This window comes from Tribolium madens, unplaced genomic scaffold, assembly GCF_015345945.1.
Source record: "Tribolium madens isolate multiple individuals breed KSU strain unplaced genomic scaffold, Tmad_KSU_1.1 Scaffold_20;HRSCAF=117;Tcas5.2_LG4, whole genome shotgun sequence".
Taxonomy (NCBI): domain Eukaryota; kingdom Metazoa; phylum Arthropoda; class Insecta; order Coleoptera; family Tenebrionidae; genus Tribolium; species Tribolium madens.
The window spans coordinates 3,857,973-3,879,607 of NW_025400985.1; the positions used below are offsets into that span (position 1 = coordinate 3,857,973).

Below are 21,635 nucleotides of genomic sequence, written 5' to 3' on the forward strand. Positions count from 1 at the left end.
TATAATTTTTGCGGACAAATCGTTGACGAGGCGAAGCCGAGTCTGGAATATCATATGAGACCGCAAAAATATTTTAGTTACAAGCAACATTTTTTGTTAAAGCTTCCAAAAAACGAATTCACACCTCTAATAAATTTTAAAAAATTCTCCGCCATAGTAAATTCACTTTTTCGTCCCGTTTGAGTACCTAAAATAAAATTTTACTGCGTTACAGATCCTTTCTCTCTGAACAACTTCTCATAGATGTAAAGCATTTTTTGTGAACAAACTTTAAACATGAGTAAATAATTTGTTAATTAGGATTTTCTATTGAAACCCTTCTTTGTCGTCGTGAAACTAACCTTTCCATTAATGCACCAATCCGTCGTCATGTTAAGTATTTGTGAGGCGTCATCGATCGAATAAACCAAGCTTATATTCATTATAATGCCGCTTGTTGTAGGTATATTCATCCGAATGTTAGACAATGCGAACACCTACCTACTTAAAATCACTTCAAAGAAAACGCTCGCGACTGAATCGAATTAATTATAATCTCGTTTCGTGTAATAAATGGTCGCCTTTTCGAACAGGAAGCGTCTGAAGATGAATACACACCGATTTTAAATGGATGAGCATCACAATAACTTCCTGTCGAGTCGAGTGGCCCTAAATGCACAGGAAATTCAATCTAATTTAGTCGCAGTGTGATGAGTCGTTTACTTAGATTTCGTACGTGCAGGCGCACATTGGAAGCCCTACGCATAATAGTGGTGTCGGCGTCGCGACGCTTCAGTTCCACGTCGTTGTACCACGGGGAAAGTCGACGCTTGCACTAGGAAACGCGCCAAACATATACGAGTGCCGCGTATGGAAACATGATTACATTTTGCAGTAAGTGGGATATTTTAGATTAAATTGCTTTAATTGGGCTATAATTTAAATCTTAATTTGCCCATTTTTCAATCATTGACAGATAAATTCAAGTCATCAATCAGGTGTGAAGAACGGCGAAATACATGACAATTTTTTTAACTTTTAGGATCTTAACATTTTTCATCATTTTGTTGTTACCCTTAAAAATGTAGGTAATTCTTGATGAGTTATCCTTTGTTCTTTTTAAAGTAGGCGAAAATTATTCTGTCGAGAGGATAATACGGGTCCTAAAGGGTGAAAATTGCTCTTACACTTTTCACTCCAGTTTTTTACACGATTAGTGCTAAAAAATAGCGTTGTGGAAACCATTTTTGAGACGTAATAAGATATGATAAAATTTAACCAAGTTTTCTTCGAAAAAATGTTTATACTAATTAGTTATAATTACCAAAAAAATGGTTAAATCATTGCTTTTTAGGGATTCTGACAAATGTTGCAATAAAAAAATATTTAATTATAGTTATTTAATATTTGGACTAAAAGTAATCTGTAGCTACTTTTTTTCAGTAGTAAAATAGTAGAAATAATTGTTTTTAAAACTTTACAGTTTTTTTATATTATATTTTTATTTTGCATCTTTAACAATTCTAATAATATCTTCTCCCAATACGTTACTAACCTAGTGTATTTAATGTTGAGTTTGACTTGAATTTTTCATGTCACCAACGGACGTAAAACTCCCAAATTTTTTTTTTGAAAAACATAAAAACGCAAAATAGTAAAAATTGTATAAAATACTCGTTAGAGCTTCTCCCATTCAATCAATCGTTTGTGCCTCAACTCTTGATTGCATCTCGTATTTTAATATAAGTATTACTTTATGTTTTATTAATTTGTAATTTAATCGTAATGTTTCTGGTTCTTTAAATAATTATCTGTAGATGCTATCTGTTCTATTTTAAACAGTTTTATACTTCCATTGTGCCATAATGAATTATCAAGTTTAAAAAATACAAAAAAAGGAAAATTGTAGACTGTTGAAATTAGATCCTGAGCATTTTTATGTACATCATGAACTAATAAAATACCCTCTAAGTCGTTGTGAATTGAGTTGACGGTTTTATACATACAGTGTGTCCCCGGTTAGGTGAAACGACTCTTATTGTAAAAGAAAAAAAAATTGATTTAAATTTTGATTTTTTGGTGTCGGCCCTGCTTGATTAAAGATTTTTTTTGTGAAAAATCAAGTAAGTATGTCTTAGAAATTTAAAACAAAAAACAATTTTTTTGTAGAGTATAGTGCCTTTTATGAGAAAAAGTTATAGAGAAAAATTGTTTAGTCCTCTATACCAAATTTCGACCAACTATGATTTTTCATGTTTTTTTGTAAAATATACGACAAAAAGTTATTAAGACAAGTTGCTACGAATTAATATTTAGTCCCCAATACCAAATTTCAAAATCATCGTATTAGAAATATTTTTTTTGATTTGTGAAGTATGATTTTGAAAGTTGGTAGGTATATGACCTATATGTTGATTCTAAACAACTTTTATTAATAACTTTTTGTCGTATTTGCCACACAAAAGGCACTTTACTCTACAGAAAAATAGGTTTTTTAAAATTTCCAAGGCATACAAATTAATGTTTAACCAAGCAGGGCTAAACCTCAAAAAATAAAAATTTAAATCGAAACACTGTATATTTTAAATAAATACTCGTAACACTGTAGTTAAACTAGTAATAATATATTTACTTTTTATTTTTTTCTAATAATAATATCTTATACTGTTTCTGATCTAATCTTAGTGTTAGAAAAATTTTTGAACAAAACACAACTATAATATTAGTTTAAAAACTCTAGCTATAAAAATATTGTGGTATGTATTTTATTAGCATTACTACGAACTAGTATTTACATGCAATTTTGTATTACCGTCTTGAAAAACAAATTGCTTTGATTGCTTTGGGGTTTTAGAGAATTTTTTAAAGAACCTTTGCTTTTTATTAAGTAATTATTATTTAGAGAGAAATTAAACAAAATAATACACAAGAAATTCTAATTACCAAAATATTATTTTTTTATTTATTGAAAATACAATATCTAAACTGAACTCTCTCTGTATTTAACACGAAATGCAATTTATCGTTTATTTTCGATAAAACTTTCATTCCTTTTTGATAAATTGATAAACTGACGTGTTCAAATATTGCTTTAATCGAACTTCCTATCGTGTGTCTTTTTAACAAATCGGAGCGTCGTTCTGCGTCCTGAACGTATGTATTTATGTAAAACAGGCATTGGATAGACTAGAGTATCCAAATTTAATTTAAACGTGAGGGATAATTAACAGTAACTGTGTACAGATCCACACACAAAGTGAATTTCGCAACGCTTTCAAAACTTTAATCGTCGTGTATGTGCTTTCATATGTTTGCTTTTGTCCAATTTGAAACCACTACTTTTAGTTTTCATGAAAATAATAATTGTTATGTTCCGAAATAAGTTTAAAGTGAGCACGTTCTGAAAATGGAGCAAAATATGCAATTTCAGAGGGATATTATTTTGCATTCAACACAAACATCGTTCGATGCAACTCACAACAAATACGAAATAGAAAATCCAAATTCGATAATACCTCATGCTTGAATTCATTGCGCAAATTCTATTAAAAATGAAAAGAGACTGCTTGTTATTCCGTTCTGGGAATTACGTAATGCTGTTTGAGTAATTAAAGAGTGAGTTGCAAATTTTAATACAAGACGATCAAGGAAACAAAATTTTCAGCAAAAATAAAATTTAATTTAATGCGAATTTCATATTTTTCGTCTATAAAATCAATAATTAGAATTTACTAACAAAGAAAAGCAATTACTTAAACAAGGATAATTGCAACTTTTATCTCGTTTCTTTTCTCTCGCTCTGTTTCAATTTCCTTAGATACTTCTAATAAAAATTGGATATTGTGCAAAAAAGCAAATTAATAACAGTTTTTAGGAGTGACAATAATTTTCCATGTAAAACGAGTTTCTTTGTTAATTTCAAGACAATTTATGCTGATGTTTTTTGTGACCTACAAATGCAAATTACGAATATTGAAGGTGTCAAAGTGCATTTTAAATGTGCTACAGGTCAAGTGGTAGCAATTTTCTTAGCTGAACGCTCTTATTCGGTCGTTGAACACTATAGCATAGCTAATATGCATAAACCAAGTCATGCGAATTTAAATCAGAGAGAATTTTTATTAAAAAAAATGAGAAAAACAATTTTATATAATAACGGTAGTAATAAAGCGCTCAGTAAATAATTAAATTTTGATCAGTATAAAATGATAAATGATCAATATTTCATTAATTTTTGTACAGGAAAAAAATAAAAATGATCAATATAATATAATATTTTGCACAGTAAAAATAATAAATTCTAAGTAAAGCACGCACAGTATTTTATTGTAATTTGTTCAGTAAAAAATCAAATTTGCACAGTAAAATTAATAAACACTCAGTAACTAATCAAAATTAGTAAAACAACATAAAATTTAAAGAATTTTCAGTCTTGGTTACATAACAATATATGGCGTCTGCGCAAGAATGTTATTTATTATTGGTAATTAAGTATTTTTATATTACTGAATATTTATTATTATTGGAGGGTGGTATATGTATTAGCAAGGGCCCCTGCGCAAGAATGATTTTAGCAAGGGCTGGAAACTGTGCACAAATGGTAATCAGTGCTCCTGATATCACTATTTTGTTTTTGAACGCTTTGCGATATTCCGATTTTGCTCGGAAACATTTTATTTGTAAATGTGTGAATAATAAATTAATTAATTTTGCTAGACATTCATTCTTTGTCTTTACTGTGCATTTATTATTTTTACTGTGTATTTATTATTTTTTTATTATACCTGTATCATAATTCTAAATTAAAACACGTTGCAGCGTGCGTAATTTGGCCTTTATAGCACGCTGAAATTTTAAAGTTGTCTAGGTAGCAAGAAATAGTGAAATGTCTGGACCAATTACAACGTGAAAACATGTGCTTAACAACCTAAACTAGTAACCGTCTCTACTAAAACGATTCACAAACAACCTTCACATTTTTTCAATGCTCATAAAAGATTGTAAATGGGCAGGTATAATAAAAAATAGCGTATAACACTCGTTTATAAGCGCCTTTAAAACACTTACGACGTTAAAAGTCGTTTTAAAGGCTTATAAACTAGTATTATAATATACTTTTACTGTGCATTTATTATTTTTACTGTGCATTTATTATTTTACTGTGCATTTATTATTTTTACTGAACAATATTTGTCGTTTAAATAACATACTATGCATTTAATTTGTTCCCTATAATAACATGGTTTATTTGGCATTGTTTGATTGCCTGAAATTATTATCATAAGTCAAATGCCGAAATTCGCCACTCCGTTTGAACAAAACCCATTTATCCTGAATCAATTTTCGATTTCTATAAGCTATTTTGAATGAAATTCTCTGGTTATCACCCCAAATGATAAATCAGGGTTATTCTGTTAGACGTTGAATAACGTCGGGTCTCTGATTATAAATATACAATGTTTCAGAAATGCTGAAACTGGTCTGGTCTTGCTTAGTATTCAGCGCTGTGGTCGGCAGCAGTCGTCTCCAGTGCAACAGGACCCTGGAAGGAGTCTCGCCGAAACCAAATCCTGGTCACTTCCAAATTGAAATCTCCGGAAACCCCGCCACTTACGTTCCGGGAGAACAATACACCGGTAAGACTTCTTTCAGCCGCTTTTCAGTCCGAGATTTATGATAGCATTAACATTCCGACTTTTGTGTCGTATGTCAGGTTTAATTTTCTTTTTGATGGTTAAATCGATGGCCGGTCTAATTACAGTGGCTCCACAAATCGCGTGAAAGATTCTTCGCTCGCTCTTAACCGAATCGTCCAATTAGTCGCGTATAATAATTTGCGACAATTTTTTCGACTTCACGCTTCGATCTTTTCTCATTAAATCGAAATAAACGGATTTAGTAGCCAGTGACGAGACCGAAAAACTAATTTCCTTTTTCTGTTAAAAGTGTTTATTTACATTTCTAAAGCTACTTACTGACGCCAAGTGAATTTAATGTTTTTAAAGTAGTCGACAGACGCTTTTTCTGATGCGCTGGGTATAAATAACGACGTTGAAAAGTAAACTTTATAAATATATACGCAACATTTGGCTTAAAAATAATAGAGATTTAATCAGTGGTGGTGCTAATCCCGCTAATTGTATTCTTTTAATTAAAACTCAAAACACTTAAACACTGTTCTATCGAGTTTGCTCGTTTAAATGAAATGAAGCACCGAATTTTGCTCTTAATAATCTAAAGACAAAATCAATTTCAATTTGCAGTATTTACTTTGAGACTTACTCTTTCTCGTCTCACAAAGGAATGAAATATAACTAGACTTATTGTAATTTTTAGAAAGATTTAAAAGCAGTTAAATCAGCTGAACTCGGGTGGCTCTAAATGAATTTCGTGTTTACATTTTTCATTTTCTTTAGATTTATCTCGTGATTGTCTTCTTCAAACTTTTTTCAAAATTTATTTAATATAATAAATAGACTTTCGTCCCAACTTACAACATACCAGTTACATCTTGGCTTCTCATTCAAATAAGGCGAATGAAAATTATAAATAAACTTCATTTAAATAAATTTTAATATCTCATTGTTTTATTAATATAAATTAGAATTGTTTTTGTGACCACTCAAATTGATAGTCGATTGTGGAATTATTGTTAGTTAATTAATCATTCGATTTAACATAAAATGCTTATTGTAATTTGAAACAATGTAATGATTTTATTTGCAACTTTGGTGGACGCGCGATTTACGTTCTTTACATTTTCTGTTTCCAAATAATAAAACGGAAATGAGGAGCATGTGCTGTTTTTAAATTAATCTTATTTAAAATTAAATTACATTTTTGGTCAGATATTTCATTTTAAATGAAATTAAAGGATGTATATTAGATATATTTAAATTTAGTTTTCAGTGGTACTAACATTTGGGAATAAAATAATAATAATAAAATAATTCAACAGTTAAATTATGGTAGATGCGCCGGGTTAGGATTCCCTTTATATTATATTTTTCCGAAACAACGAAAACATTGTTAAAATAAACAAATATTAATGATAATAACCTGTAATAGTTTGGAAACCGATTTGGAATTTAACAAGGATTTATCGTTTTTTTAGATTAATGGTTACATAAAATATAAATATCTATAACTCTGAAAAACTAAAAAATATGAGGTAAACCTGCTTAACTTACTGCTGCTTTTTGATTTACCAAAAATTAAGAAAGCTTTTTTTCCGAATGGCTGGCTGAAAATTTTCCTGAAATTCTCGAGTGCCGTATGATAGATGATGACAAGACAATGGATCACAATCGCTTCTTCCACATACGCGAACATTTCACTTTCGGCTTGAATGTCTTAACGATTCGCCTAAGTAAATCTTCGTGTATGGTGGTATGGGGTGACCTAGCATACGGTCAAGAATGATTACCCGCTGCTACTGACACTTGACATAAGCGCAAACGGCTCGCGGTGACGTAGCCAACAGATAAATCCCCGGATGATGCAAAACTAAGACAAATTTGATGCCGGGGCACGGACGACTCGTAAAAAGTGCAAACCAGGACAGCTGCAAAATTATGTACATAATTATTAATGCAGGCTAAACATGCCGCTCTTCAACAACATGGAATTAAATGGCACGTTTTACGGTAACTAACTGGTCCATTATTTAATCTCTAGAAGGAATTTAGAAATATTGCTCATACTTTTTTTATTTCAGAATGGTGAAAATTGTTAGACGTAAGCTACTGCGACAATTGCTCAATCGATAAATCGAACAAGTTAATTAATTTTTGCGCTTTTGATGCAGTTATACTGCTTTTATCAACACACATGTCGAAAAACTAAAAATACAGGATTATTGTTAAATATTGTTAAATTTTGTTTACAATGTACAATTGTGCACAACATCGAACTCAAAAGGCTGAATGCGAAATTTTTTAAAACGCCTCAAGCCACAATTCCATTATTTTTAAAGATATGACAATACTTCTTGAATAAAAGTTGGACGGTTTAATGATATATTATCTACTTTTCAGTCAATACAGGATGCTTCCTGTTTCAACGGAAGTCAATTTCAATATTTTATATGAAAGAACCTGTATATTTTATTATTGTTGAATTCTCTACTTAATTGCGTTTAAAAAGTTTTAGTACAACATGCCTAAAACCACTCTTTATTGAGATATTTGTCAATTAATCTATTTGTTAAAGTAGACATTGGAAAACAATTATATCAAATAATGTTGAAAATTGTTATTAGTTTGCATTTTCTCTTAGCGTTTTATACTTTTTGTGTTAATCAGAGATGATAATGTGTTAACAAATATATTTTGAATGCAATAAAAATAGTGGGAGCTTTTACACTGAACGGTTTACTATGAAAAAAGCTCTAATTTGGGTTTTCTAAAAACATCCAACCTTAAATTTTCTTCAAGTCACTTAGGTAAATAATCAACGATTTGGAACACTAATAGTTAATGCGTATTAATAATAACATTTCTCAACACTATTTAATATTATTGTTGTCCACTGCCTGCTTCAATAAATACAAGGTACCCTGTATTAAAATCACGTAATTTTAAAATAAAGTTTGTGCAAATATTTTAACGGGTGATAGTAGAGTTCAAAAAGAAGTCAAAATAAGTAAACTTACCTTATCCGAATGTTTACAGTTTTTGAGATATAGAAGGTGTCACCACCACTTTGCCGCGGAAAAAATTTTCAAAAAAATACAATAGGTTTAGGTAAACGAAGTTTGAACCTTTTGAGTACTTTGTTTCAAGATTCACATTGCTATTTAGTAGCCGGTAAGATTTGAGGTAATGAATTTCGGTTGTATTTTCAACGAAAAAAATTGATGCAATTTTTTATGATTTGTTATACCGGGTGTCTGGTCTCACTCACGAACATAGGGATTTAACATGGTATCAACTATTTTTGGTCGCCAACAAGTAAAGTGAAATAAAATTATTTTGCATCAAATAATGGATTCCAAAAATAAGAATAAAAATGGCATTTTAATTTATTAATACGTGAAATAAATATGCGGTATTTGTTGTCAAAAACGTCAAAGTTTTTTAATATTTTTTTTAGAGTTAAGTAAAAATAAATAATAATTGCAATGCAGAAAGAGCTTCTAGGATCAAAACATATTTGTTTTTTATTACTAAAGTTTTTTTGTTGATTTTAATAAAAATCAATTAAATTCTTGATTACGTAGATACCTGTTTATTTTGTTATTGAAGAAATTGGCAAAATATTTAAAAATTGCATTCAACATTATTTCCCCATTTTCGTGTTTGAGACTGGACACCCGGTATGATTGTTTTTATATGAGGATTCTTTTTTCTGTGCCTGTTTTTGCTAATTTTAACTCATTTACTTTAAAACTATGTATATTTTGAATAACTAGATAGATAGATAAATACATTTTGAAGAACTAACCTCTAGCTAGAGATCATATCTGTTTAGAATTTGATTTGGTGCTCCTCAAATTTAAATTTATTCGACGAACAAAACTCTTTATATCCCAAAAACTATAAACATTCGGATAAATCAAGTTGAGTTATATTGACTTCTTTTGAGGTCTACTAATCACCTGTTAAAATATTTGCACAAACTTTAAAATCACGGTATACTTTTTCATTTAGAAAACGAAAGTTAATGTCACTTTTAAAGAAACAGGAAGTAGCATTTACTGAACATCTATCGAAAAAAATTGGAGACAATAAACTGATCAGCTTTGTTAGAGATGCATTGTCATACTCGTATCTTTAAAAATAATACGGCTTGGGGCATTTTTTTATAATGCAACTTGTATAATAGGTTTGGTAAAGTAAATTCAAAATTAATAACTAGCATATTTATTTAACATCAACTATGACGAGTAAAATTAATTATTTTAATTATTACTCAGTTTCATTGTGAAATAGGAGTATTGGTTTTGTCCTTAATTATAAACCGACAATTTCATTATTATTTTCAGAATATTAAAATAAAAGTAGATAACTGAATTTACACAAAACTGCAATATAATGATGTGTGTTTTTGAGATGATTAATTTTTATATCATTAAGGTCAACCCCAAGGTTCAGTATTCAATAAGCTCACCCCATTTATCTTTAAAAATAATCCTCAATCTTCCGAATATTCAATTTTGTTCAATATACTCCGATCCGATTGTGAAATTCATGGTCTTGTCATCATCTATCACTTCCACTCCGTCTTAAAATTTCCTCGGTGTGGAAATTCTCTTGAATACAAAAATATCGTCGAGTTTTCGTAATTAGCACGTTTGAAGACTCCACTCTTTTAATCTCCAATTATTAATTATGTAAGCATTCGCATTTTTGCAGTATTTTTACGCGCGACAACTGACGAAAAATTTGCCGAATTCATGTTAAGCTTCGAAAATGAAAAACGCAAATCTCCGAGTCCCTCAATCCAATTATACGGCGATTCCTTGACGAAATTCAGTGAGGAATGTTCCAGTACTGTAATCTCGGCCGATTCACAGTCCAAAACCGAAATCCAGGTGAATATTAATATAACAATGTTGAGAAACCCCGGACCCCAATTTTCGATCACAATTCTAGGTATTGTGGCTGGCTCCGGCTTCCGGGACCGGTTGTGTTACATTCAAGGGGGCTGTCGTCATTTCCGATGAGGTGTGGTACGGGGAAGATGGGTCTCTCACTAAAACACTATGTGAAAATTTGCAAGAGAGCGATAATATCCAGCCCGTTATTCTCAAGCACTGTTGTGCGTGCGACGAAGCGAAATACGAGGTAAATTCAAGAATCTAATGAAATTTTGATTTTTTGTGTGGGTTTTCAGGTGACTTTTGAGGGCCTCTGGTCGAGAAACACTCACCCGAAGGACTTTCCCTCCAACGGATGACTAACCCGCTTCAGCGACATCATCGGGGCTTCACACACCGTGAATTACACCTTTTGGAGATACGGCGATATTGCCAGCGAAGGCCTTCGACAACTGGCAGAAAATGGCAACACAAGGATGCTCGAAAGCGAATTAAAAGCAAAGGCAAGTAATTAAAGTTGGAAACAGAAAGAATTCCGCTCTGATTAATTAGTTTCATTTTTCTTTAGAGCGATCACATAAGAACCATTATTAAAGCGCGAGGTATAAGTTATCCGAATATTACAGGGAAAACATTTGCGGTGTTCAGGGTTGACAATCGACACCATCTTATGTCTATTGTCTCAATGATTGATCCTTCGCCCGACTGGATTGTCGGAGTTTCTAGTTTGGAGTTGTGTCTACGGAATTGTTCTTGGGTAGAATCAAAGATATTGAATTTGTACCCGTGGGATGCGGGCACCGATGATGGAATAACATACATCGTAAGTACAAATCTGGATTTATTTTATTTATTACTAAACTCGCAAGTTAAAATAAATGTGAAAACAAATTTTTGGAGAGTCGAATGGGAAAATGTGCAGATTTTACTCACATTCTTTGGAATTTGGAATGCGAATGAAAAAAGTTTTATCTCTACTAAGCAAAACATGTATGTACAGTGGCTTTGAATACTTAGTTGGATTAAAATAATTTTATGTAAAAGAGAAAGTATGAAAATTTTCAATTATGATGATGTTTATAAATAGTTAAAACTTCAGTATCCTGTAAAGTAAGAAAGAATGACCTGCTGTAACGAATCTTTTAATATTTTTTTATTTTATTTAAAATAGTTATTTTTGTTACAAGTATCTAAAATATAGCTTTTACGGACGAATCGTTACTGTTTATAGATATACAGGTTGTCCGGAAAGGCGCGCACCTCCTAACACCGTATTATCTGGCGATGTCCTAGACAACAAAAAAAATCTATCTATAAAAATTTCGAAGTTATGAGAGTTTAAATTTTGCACTTGGACTTTTATTTATTTCTGTTGGAAAAATAATAATGCTACAGGTTATTAGAAGAAGAAACAAGGAAGCTGTATCCTAAATTGTATCTCGGTTTAATGCTATTTGTGGCTTTTATTGGCAAAATTTTTGTACCTTTACGAAATAATTATAAGAAAACATATACAAAATCATCACTATCATTAAATAGATATAAAAAATGCCAAATGTCAAAATTCTTTGATAGATAGACTCTTTTAAACATTTTTTCAGTACTCTGGGGGACTACTCAATTGCTCCCTTTCAAGGAGGTGCACAATTTTCAGGACATCCTGTAGAGTCCGTAAAAACGAGGATTAAATTTTAGTAGTTAGTGTCATTCCCAAATATACCCTCTTGTCAAAATTATACAGGATAACTACTTTTTTAACAAAAAGATGAAGTTTTAAAATGACATTACCCATCAAAACATTTTTTGTTAAAGCTCCCAAAAAAACGAATTTACACTTTTTATTTATTAACAAAATTTCCGGAAAACACCCATTTTAGGGACGTATTGTAACAGGTGTTTATTTAAATTTGGCGTCATAGTTGGCGGTGATATAAGTGAGTTGTGAACGAACCACAATTTCTAATACGCCCGGTGTAGTGTCAAATGTCAGATTAATAACTTTCAATAGGATGGTTCGTTCACAATCGGACTTTCCTGAATAGCCCCAAATTTCTTTTTTTAAATGTAATGGTACATTTTGCTATGTTTCGAGTGTGATTTATAACAAAACCGAACAACATTGAGGACCTTAAAGAAGATATTAGGCATGAAATCACACCCGAAGTGTTGTCAAACGTAAGAAATGTATGCTACTATCGTTTTGCAATGTCAAGAAATGAACGGTGCTCATTTTGAATATTTCATGCATTAACTTATTTATTTATTTACTTGACATACCCATTACATTTAAAAACAATTGACCAAAACAAAAAATTGATCGAAACAATTGTTTCGGGATTTTTCACAAAAATCTTTTTTTGTATATACGCTCCCGAAAACAGCAGTGTTTCTGGACTCAATAAAATAGTATGCAAAACGGTTATTTTAGGTGCTCAGTCCCCAAAAATAGTTTTTGCGAACTAAAAAATAAAATTGGTTACTATGGTAACGAAGTTAAGTTAAGAATTTTATTTCGCTTAAAATTTCAACCCTGTTGAGTTTTGTTTAAGACACTAATTATGAACACGAATGTGTTTTTACATTTGCACTTTGGAATATGACTATTAGTATTTTAAATTTTTATTATATTTATTAAAAAAATCGTTCTGATAAGAGCTTAATAGACACTCCGAGAAACACATTTGTAAAGAAAATCATTTTTTTCACAATCACAAAGTAACCTTGCATGTTAGAAGTTGAAAAGTATGCCATTTCAACTTATTTGACAATTGATATGAAATATGCCTACAGTTCAGGTTAGGAAGTGTACATGTAATACGACAGTTCAGGTTGGGAAATGGCCACTTCTCAGCCCAAAAACTCCTAAAAAAGCAACCACTTTTCAACCTGAACTCTGTCATATGTCATGTTTTCCAAAATTTGATAAATTCTTTGTTGGTTTTCTGTTCTTTAAAGAGGATGGTTGTGAAATTGTTATTTGTACAACTAGTTTTGAAAGTCATACTTTTTTTCACGAATTTGCAGTTGAGGGAGTAAATGAGTGAAAAAAAGGACTTTCAAAACGAGTTGCAAACAACATTTTTTTGCATAGTGATAACCCTAAGAACTCCAAAGACCAAAAAGATATAAATTGGATAAATCAAATCGTAATGTATCGCGAGCTCTTTGTAACGAACTCTATAGAAACTATAAAAATATAACTACAGAAATCGTTTAATAACTTTCTATACGATTAATCGTGATGAAAAATCAACTTTCATAATCACTATGCAAAAAAAATAGTATACATTAAATCTTGGTGGACGTTGCTTCGGCATCTCCCACCTCTGTATGTAATCTACTATTTTGAATTAATGAACTTTTTCGGGACAAAAGCACTAAAGTAGATAACATTATCCTAAGTGATTCGGAAACAACGGAATTTTATATAAAGTAAATAATATGAAAGGTTGTAAAAAGTCATTAGGTGTTTTGGGAATAAATCACCCATAATAATTTATTTAAATTTGGTTAGGTAGAAATGTTAAGTCGATTATTGTCACTACTAGTCAGTCCATTGTTGAATTAACTTCCCAGACTCGCTTACCTTGACCAGTTCCTCTCAACTGAATTTTAATTTTCTGTCCACATTTGGAACGAATAAAATTTCGTCGAGCATATCCTAAAGTCCTCCAAACCCCCGTAAAAGAGTTTCGTCGAAAAAGCGTCCCATTCACAAATCCCCCCTAAAACAAACCATCATCCTTTAACCCTCAATGAAACTGCCTCTCGCCGGCTTATTTTGAAAGCAAGCGGCAAATGAGTCATTTGAATCCCTATTGATGTTGCAGTCCCCTAATCAGCCATCCTCGCCTCGCCAGCCCATAAAACGCATAACAGCGACCAGTCCAAAAGATCCTCGTTCCCCATTTTACGACAAAAGCGGTGCCGAGATGAAACCTCTAGCCCGACTCTATTTGTCCCGTCAACGCCTCTATGAGAAATTATGCGACCCCTCGATCGCCGAAGACTACGACGACAGCGACGGCTGCGAGACCGAGGAGTGGTCCGATTGGTCCCCGTGCTCGGCCACCTGCGGCCGCGGGGTCAAATACAAGCAACGTCGATACAAAAATGAGGAAAGCAAATACGTCTGCCACAAGAAACTGACTGAACGTGCAGGATGCGAAGCTGTGCAGAAATACTGCCCGCACCAGCCGGTGCGCGAGGTGCAAGACCCCAAGTGCGTGCTGGGGGAATGGAGTGAGTGGTCCAGCTGCAGTGTCACCTGTGGGAGAGGCACCAAGACGCGCGATAGGAAGTACAAGAATAGACTTGCGGCGAAGAGTTGCGCCGCGTCGAAGGTTAATCCCCCGAAGCTGCAGGAAAACTTGGAGTGCTACGGGGAGGGAAAGTGCGATGATTTGGAAGAGGAAGTGGTGGATTGTCCGCAGAAACCCTGGAGCGAGTGGTCGCCTTGTTCGGTGACTTGTGGTAAAGGGTTTAAAGTGAGGTATAGACTGTCTTTACAATCGCAGAATTGGCCGTTTGTTCCCAATTCGGGAAGTTACGACGAAACCGAGGAATTTGATGAGGATGATCCGTGTAGCCACCAGAAAGTTAAGGAGACGGTAGAATGCTTCCAGAAGTCGTGCGAACACGAGGAAGAGCTGCCCGAGAAAGGTAGTGTAATTAATTAGTTAATTACAAATATTCGTTTGTTTTTGTCCAACAGGCTCTATTCAATAAAAAGTTTAATTTCGAAAAGTATTAACTTTTTTATTACTTTATAGATTAACTATAATCGATCAAAGCGTAATATAGAACGAACATCAACTATAAAATTTCAAAAGGTCTCAGTTTTGTGCAAATTTGTAATTACACGGGAGTGAAAACAGAAATTTAATTAATGTCAAATATATTTTTTGCTTTCGCAAACTGTCAACGGGCTTCAATTAACACTTTTGTGCGTCGTCTGCGTTGATTAACAGTAATATAAAGTCAGTCCAATAGCCCAAAATTGTGAACTTGTCAAAATGGTCAATTCCGGTAGATGACGCGCTCGCCACACTCCAATAATATTGAAATTTGAAAATTTACAGGAAATTAAATGTGACAATTGTTCACATATTTAATCAAGTATTGATCTGTCCACGAACAATCTTTTTCAGCTTAAGAAACGCAATAGTATCATTGTTTCAGACATTACATTATAATTCTTAAAATGCCAAGTATCCGAACTTGCTGTGTTCCAAACCAAACTTTGAAATAACGAGTTATTATAAAAAATTTTTTTATCAAATGCAGTTCCATCCTTGTTGTTGAATTATAAAAGAATTATTCGTTTTCAGATAATCTCTATCATTTCCATTAATTCAGAACGTAAGCCATTAAAAACACCTGCACCGTGTATATAATTTCGAGTCCATTTCGATTTGATTTTGATCAACAAAGCAATTTAAAAGTAGGTGATACTCATGATTTTGATTCAAAAAATGTTATTTTGATGCAATAGGTTTGGGAAAAAAATGTCTTACTATGTAGATAAAATTAAAAATTTAGAAAAAAAGTTACAGGAAACAAATATAAGATTTCAACAGTTGAATAAACTCTAGGAAAATAAACTTGAAAAACTAAAGAAAATGCAGGAAAAAATTGACAATTACAGTAAAGGTCAACATTGTGTTGTGAAAATTGTGTTAGATTCAAAAGACTTAGAACCAAGAGCAGTGTTTTTACTTGATCAAATTTAAAATTATTTCCTAAAAAACCCAAGATGGTCTGAAGCTAAGTACGTCATTGTATTGCCTGGAGGTACATTTCTCCAAGAGGTTACGAATTTGCGAGAAGAAGTCAGTTTTTAAAAGCTCCATCCAAAACAACTAAAAAGATATACGGGAAATTCTCAAGGGGTTTTCTCAAAGCAGAAAAATAATAGAGAATAATGGAGAACTAGTTAATACAGAATAAAATTAATCCTTGTGTTTTTTATTCGAAGTATTGAAGAAATAATAAAAAATTATTGTAATGTTAATGTTCTTGTAGATTTTTAAAAATTAAAAATAATTATTTAACCCAAATGTAATTTTTTATTTTTTTAATAATAAATAAAATTTTACTTGCGTAAAAAATGTTATAATTTTTGATGTTTTTGATCTAGATCTTAGAATAAATTACAATCAAAAGTAAACAATTACGCATTTATTATTATACAACCCATAAAACACAAAAGTAAATTTTTGTATACAAAAATTTATCAAGGTTTCAACCCCCGATGCCCCCATTTTTTGACATTGGACAAACCTTTATTATTGTCAATTAACGCAGACGACGCTTCTGCCTTTCTTGAACGAATGTTGAGACCAATACCACTAGTTTACAAATAATAACTTGTTTAATATACCATTAATGAAATTATTATTTTTATGTTTATTTACCTTTACCTAATTAAACAAAAATAATTGTTAATTCTTTTTATCACGTCACAGTTTTTTGTTATTAACGATAATTTTCCTGCTTCCTATACAAATGCCTCCGATTTAAAATTTATTTGAAATTCAAATTGTTGCTAAATTATTTATTGACTCGCATTTGGACTTCTTTTCTAAAAACTTAGACAGCATGAGTAACGAACAGGGCGAGCGTTTTCATCTAGATCTGAAGGGTTTTCGAAGATCAGCACAAAGATTTTTGGGATGAAAATGTACTGTTGGACTGTTATAAATTAAACTGATCTAAAAAAGTATAAAAAACAAAGTAAAAAAATCCATTTTTAATTTGTTGTTTAGCAGTTTTTGTATTTTTGTTAATTACATAATTATTTTTTAAATGTGATGTGGTGGACTTTTTTGAATTTTTTTTTGAACTCAGTGCCTCAAAATCTATAAGAAATTACAACTTTCATCTAAGCTGTAGACTAGTGTATGATAATTAAAATAACATTAAATCAATTTCTCTAAAAAGGGTCAACTAAATTTTCAACTAATTGCACTTATTATTAAATAAAATTAAAGTATCAATTTATTAATGTATTTTTAATAATACTTTGATCAAAAACATAATTTTTCACTAAATGAAACAGTCTTAAAAACAACATGTTTTAAATAGAGAAAGATTGTAAAGCAATGACAGTGATTAGATTAGAGTAATTAATTAGTAATCCAAAATAACAATACAGCCTTTAGCTGACCGAAACTCTAAAAACCGACATATCGCTTTGCATTTCAGGCTACGTTTGCAGTTTGCCCAAAGACGTCGGGGCGTGCAAAAGCAACACTGATAGATGGTACTTCGACAACATTAAGGGAAATTGCGAGATATTTAGCTACAGCGGTTGTGATGGAAATTCAAACAATTTCAAAACCCTCGAGCAGTGTCAGAAAGTTTGTGCGGACTACCAAAGTGAGTTATTCTCGTAATGTTGTCTAATTCTTTCTCGACAATAAAAACAAACCAAATGTTTTTTTTTATTCTAGAAGAATTAATCGCGAACCTTACGGCTCATAAACGCCAACTCGACGTAACAATTTCGGGGGTTCTTTCTTACAACGTCCAGAACGACGCAATCAATGGTAATAACTGTGGTAATTATTTTTGAACGTAGGACTTAATTTTTAAGTGAAAATAATCCACTTGGGCAGTTTCAGCGCCCTCGCATCGACCCTACACTCAGATAAAAGTAATTAATTCGACAGACTGCGTTCTTACCAAGTGGTCCAGCTGGAGCCACTGCAATATCACAGGGCATTGTGGTAACGGATATAGGACGAAATATAGACAAATCAAAGTAATTTATCACAATTTTATCGGAGGAGAAAACGATTTATCGCTTTCAGGTTCACCCGGCTGATGGCGGGAAGCCGTGCTCCAAGAGATTAACGAAGAAGAAAAAATGTCACGTTTTATGCACCAACGATTTGAAAACCAAATACAATTTTAATACTTTTGATAACATTAGGGTCGATTGCGTCATGTCGCCGTGGACGAATTGGACCAAGTGTGACCCTAGATGTTTCAAAGAACAGTTCCAAGAAAGGTACAGACGCGTGCTCGTACATCCCACCCCCAACGGGACACCCTGCTCTGCGAAAGTCGAAAAAAGGCGTTGTTTTTGCAAAGGACACTACTAATTTTTTACTGCATATCAAGGGCAACGAACAGTTGAAATTAGATATAATTAGAATTTATTTAGTAAAAATTGTGACAATAACAAAGATATCAAATAAATTTCAGTCACTTTATGTAAAAAGTACCAAGATCGTTTACATATTTCAATTTTAATCTTTTCTAGAGGTAGATTTAATTGTAACATTTATTTATTTATTAAATTTTTGTAATCTGAATGGAATTATTCCTCTAATAAAAACATTTAAATTTTTCCGTGGATTTATTTTCACCCACTAATTGTTCTTAAGCGGCTACAAAGAATTTTCATTAATACGATTTTTAATGAATTTTCAGGCGTCTCAAGCTCGACAAAATTAATTTAATAAGACATTTCAAAATTGATTTAATAATTGGTAGGCTTGTCAAAGAATCTGTGATATTTTCTTCTTATTTCTTCATTTAATACATTTTTAACGGACTGACAATTAACAAATATTTTTATACAAATTTTCTATTTTTTAAAAAATCATTATTTATTTGCTGTTTCAACTTGAATATTTATTAAAACACGTGTTATTTTTACGTTTTCAAACTTTATCGTCGTAAATGTTTATAATAAAGAGATAACTGAAGATATTTGCAACTGCGCATGATACAAAATAGAAAATTCAGTGAAGAAGCGTCAATATCGTAATTAGTTGGTCGATATTCTCTTCAGATGCTGCACTATATTTTTTAGAGTAAGTTTAGTTTTAATACTTGATGATCAAAAATATAAATTTCATGATTAATTTCATTATAAACGTGATTATTTATTGCAAAGTTTAGCAGACGTCAAAAAATGAAGATAATGTTCTTAGAACAAGTGATTGAATATTTGACCAAACTCAACCTTTGTTTATTTTTGTGTTAATTATTATTAATTGGGTCCAATTGTGTTACTAGTCCAAGGTTAAAACTATTTAAAATTTTGTAGCACCAACCTATTATCTCCATCACCTTATCTCTCATCTGGATTCCTGTTCTAGAACAATGAAACATTTCTGTTTCATTATGGGTGTAGTTTTCCTCCAGGTGAGCTTTTCCCACAGTTACAACTGTGACAGGACACCGCGAAAAGCTGAAGACCCTAAACGCAACATCGATAAATATGTTCTGGAAATTTTAGGAAATCCTGAGACTTATTCACCTGAAGCAACCTATACAAGTATGAAAATCTCGTTCCAGCGATTTTTATAAAAGATTAATTTCAGTTGCGTTAAAGACGAGTCCGTCAAACCCTGTTACTAACCATTTCACTGAGTTTATGATAGTGGTTGAACCGGAAAATCCTTCAAAAACTCCTGAATCCGTCGGTACGGGTGATTTAACTCCAGTCGACCCCACAGTGTCAAAATTTACACCAAAGTGTCCTAATGCAGTTATACAGAATAATAATCTAGCGAAATCACATATTGAAATTTTGTGGAAGGCACCACCCGCCACCACAGACGGGAATAACTGTATTTCTATTAAAGCAATGGTGTTTGAATCGAGTGATAGTTGGTATATTGATGATGGAGGGTTGGTGAAAACTTTATGTCAAGAGGAGGAAAATGAGGATGTGCAGCCACCGTTTTCTGAGGAGTGTTGTGCCTGCGATGAGGCTAAATATGAAGTAATTTTGACAATAATTAGTAGTTTTTGTTTGACTTGTAGTTGCTTAGATGGCGTTTCAAGGAATGTGGACTAGGAATACGCACCCTAAGGATTTTCCATCAAATATGTGGACGACAAAACTAGGTGATGTTATTGGTGCGTCTCACAAATTCGGAAAAGCGTTTTGGAATTACTCAGAAGTTGCCAGTGATGGGTTAAAGCTTTTGGCTGAAGACGGCGATACCTCGCTCCTGGAAAATGAACTCAAAGAAATGGTCAAGGTATGAGACAAGAGTAGTACTTATAGTGGATAAGAGTTAATTTCAGAGTGACGACATTCGGACCATTATCAAAGCTCGAGAGTTGCCTTACCCCAATATCACCGGAATGTCTTACACAGTGTTTAGAGTAGATAAAGAAAACCATTTAATTTCTTTAGTATCAAAAATTACTCCATCACCGGATTGGATTGTAGGGGTGGCCAACTTGGAATTATGTTTGCAAAACTGCAGCTGGATACAAAGCCGTAACCTCAATTTGTACCCTTGGGATGTTGGTACCGATGATGGTACTACGTATCAAGTAAGTCAAAGAATAAGTGACAAACTACACTATTCCAAAAAATTAAAGGAACTAAAAATTTTTTGGTGATATTTAATTCACCGAAAAATGGTCTTATCTAGATTAGACAAAAACCATTTTGAAGCTTTAAGTTTCTAGTTTTAAGATCTTACGGCAATTTTTTTTTCTGTGCTACGGTTATCACGTAATCCTGAGTAATAGCGCAAGAAAATAAATTTATGCTTTTTGCTTTTGGTCCACGAACGTGGGGATTTTTTTTAAGTTAAGGTCGGATAGCCTGTTTATTCACCTTTAATATGCCTTTTTCGTATGCTCTTAATTTTTCGTTGAGATATCTGACTTTAAATGAAAAAGGATCTTTTTGTCTTTGACCATTGATATCTCAGGAACCAATGATCACACAAAGGATATAAGGGTAGTGTTAAAAACTGGAATAAATGTCTTACAAGATCCCTTCATGATTTTTTTGAAAAAAAAATTCACCCTCAATTGATTTAAAGAAAAGAAAAAAAAAGAATTTTTTTGCGTTGTTTTAGTAAATCTACCGCGTATTCACTAATATTGATGGGGAGACTAATGTTTTTAGGTGTTTTTACAGCTTCATGTACCCCCCATAGCTCTGTAAATTTTTAAATTGATCACCGATCCATCAAACCGTTTTCTCGGACCGATTGATCAAAGTTTTACAAAAGAATTAAAAGGAACAATTGTACATATTGTTTCTGAATATTGTCTAATCTTTGTGAAAATTAGTTTTCAGTGTTTTTTACAATCTTAAATGAGTATTTAATTAAATTTGAAAAAAAAAGGA

At 32.2% G+C, this 21,635-nt stretch overlaps 2 protein-coding genes across 3 annotated transcripts in view; both read left to right on the top strand.

Annotated features, from left to right (window-relative positions):
• Positions 1-744: 744 nt before the first annotated feature.
• LOC123004875 (spondin-1) lies at positions 745-18,875 on the top strand. Its single transcript, XM_044398382.1, is given in 11 exon segments — positions 745-873; positions 5,445-5,615; positions 10,335-10,513; positions 10,575-10,766; positions 10,816-11,022; positions 11,088-11,342; positions 14,350-15,181; positions 17,726-17,899; positions 17,974-18,069; positions 18,145-18,284; positions 18,334-18,875. Coding segments are annotated over 11 exon segments (2,556 nt in total). The 5' UTR covers positions 745-857; the 3' UTR covers positions 18,628-18,875.
• A 404-nt stretch (positions 18,876-19,279) lies between these two features.
• Positions 19,280-21,635, top strand: part of LOC123005367 (spondin-1-like) — a 4,804-nt gene continuing 2,448 nt past the window's right edge. Inside the window, exons 1-5 of one of the 2 annotated variants that reach the window (XM_044399076.1) lie at positions 19,280-19,344; positions 19,633-19,811; positions 19,858-20,261; positions 20,311-20,523; positions 20,570-20,824. In XM_044399076.1, coding sequence (XP_044255011.1) covers positions 19,637-19,811; positions 19,858-20,261; positions 20,311-20,523; positions 20,570-20,824 — 1,047 coding nt within the window. In that variant the 5' untranslated portion in view covers positions 19,280-19,344; positions 19,633-19,636. Of the gene's footprint in view, positions 19,345-19,580; positions 19,812-19,857; positions 20,262-20,310; positions 20,524-20,569; positions 20,825-21,635 lie in introns of both variants that reach the window. The other variant, XM_044399077.1, reaches the window with a different exon arrangement.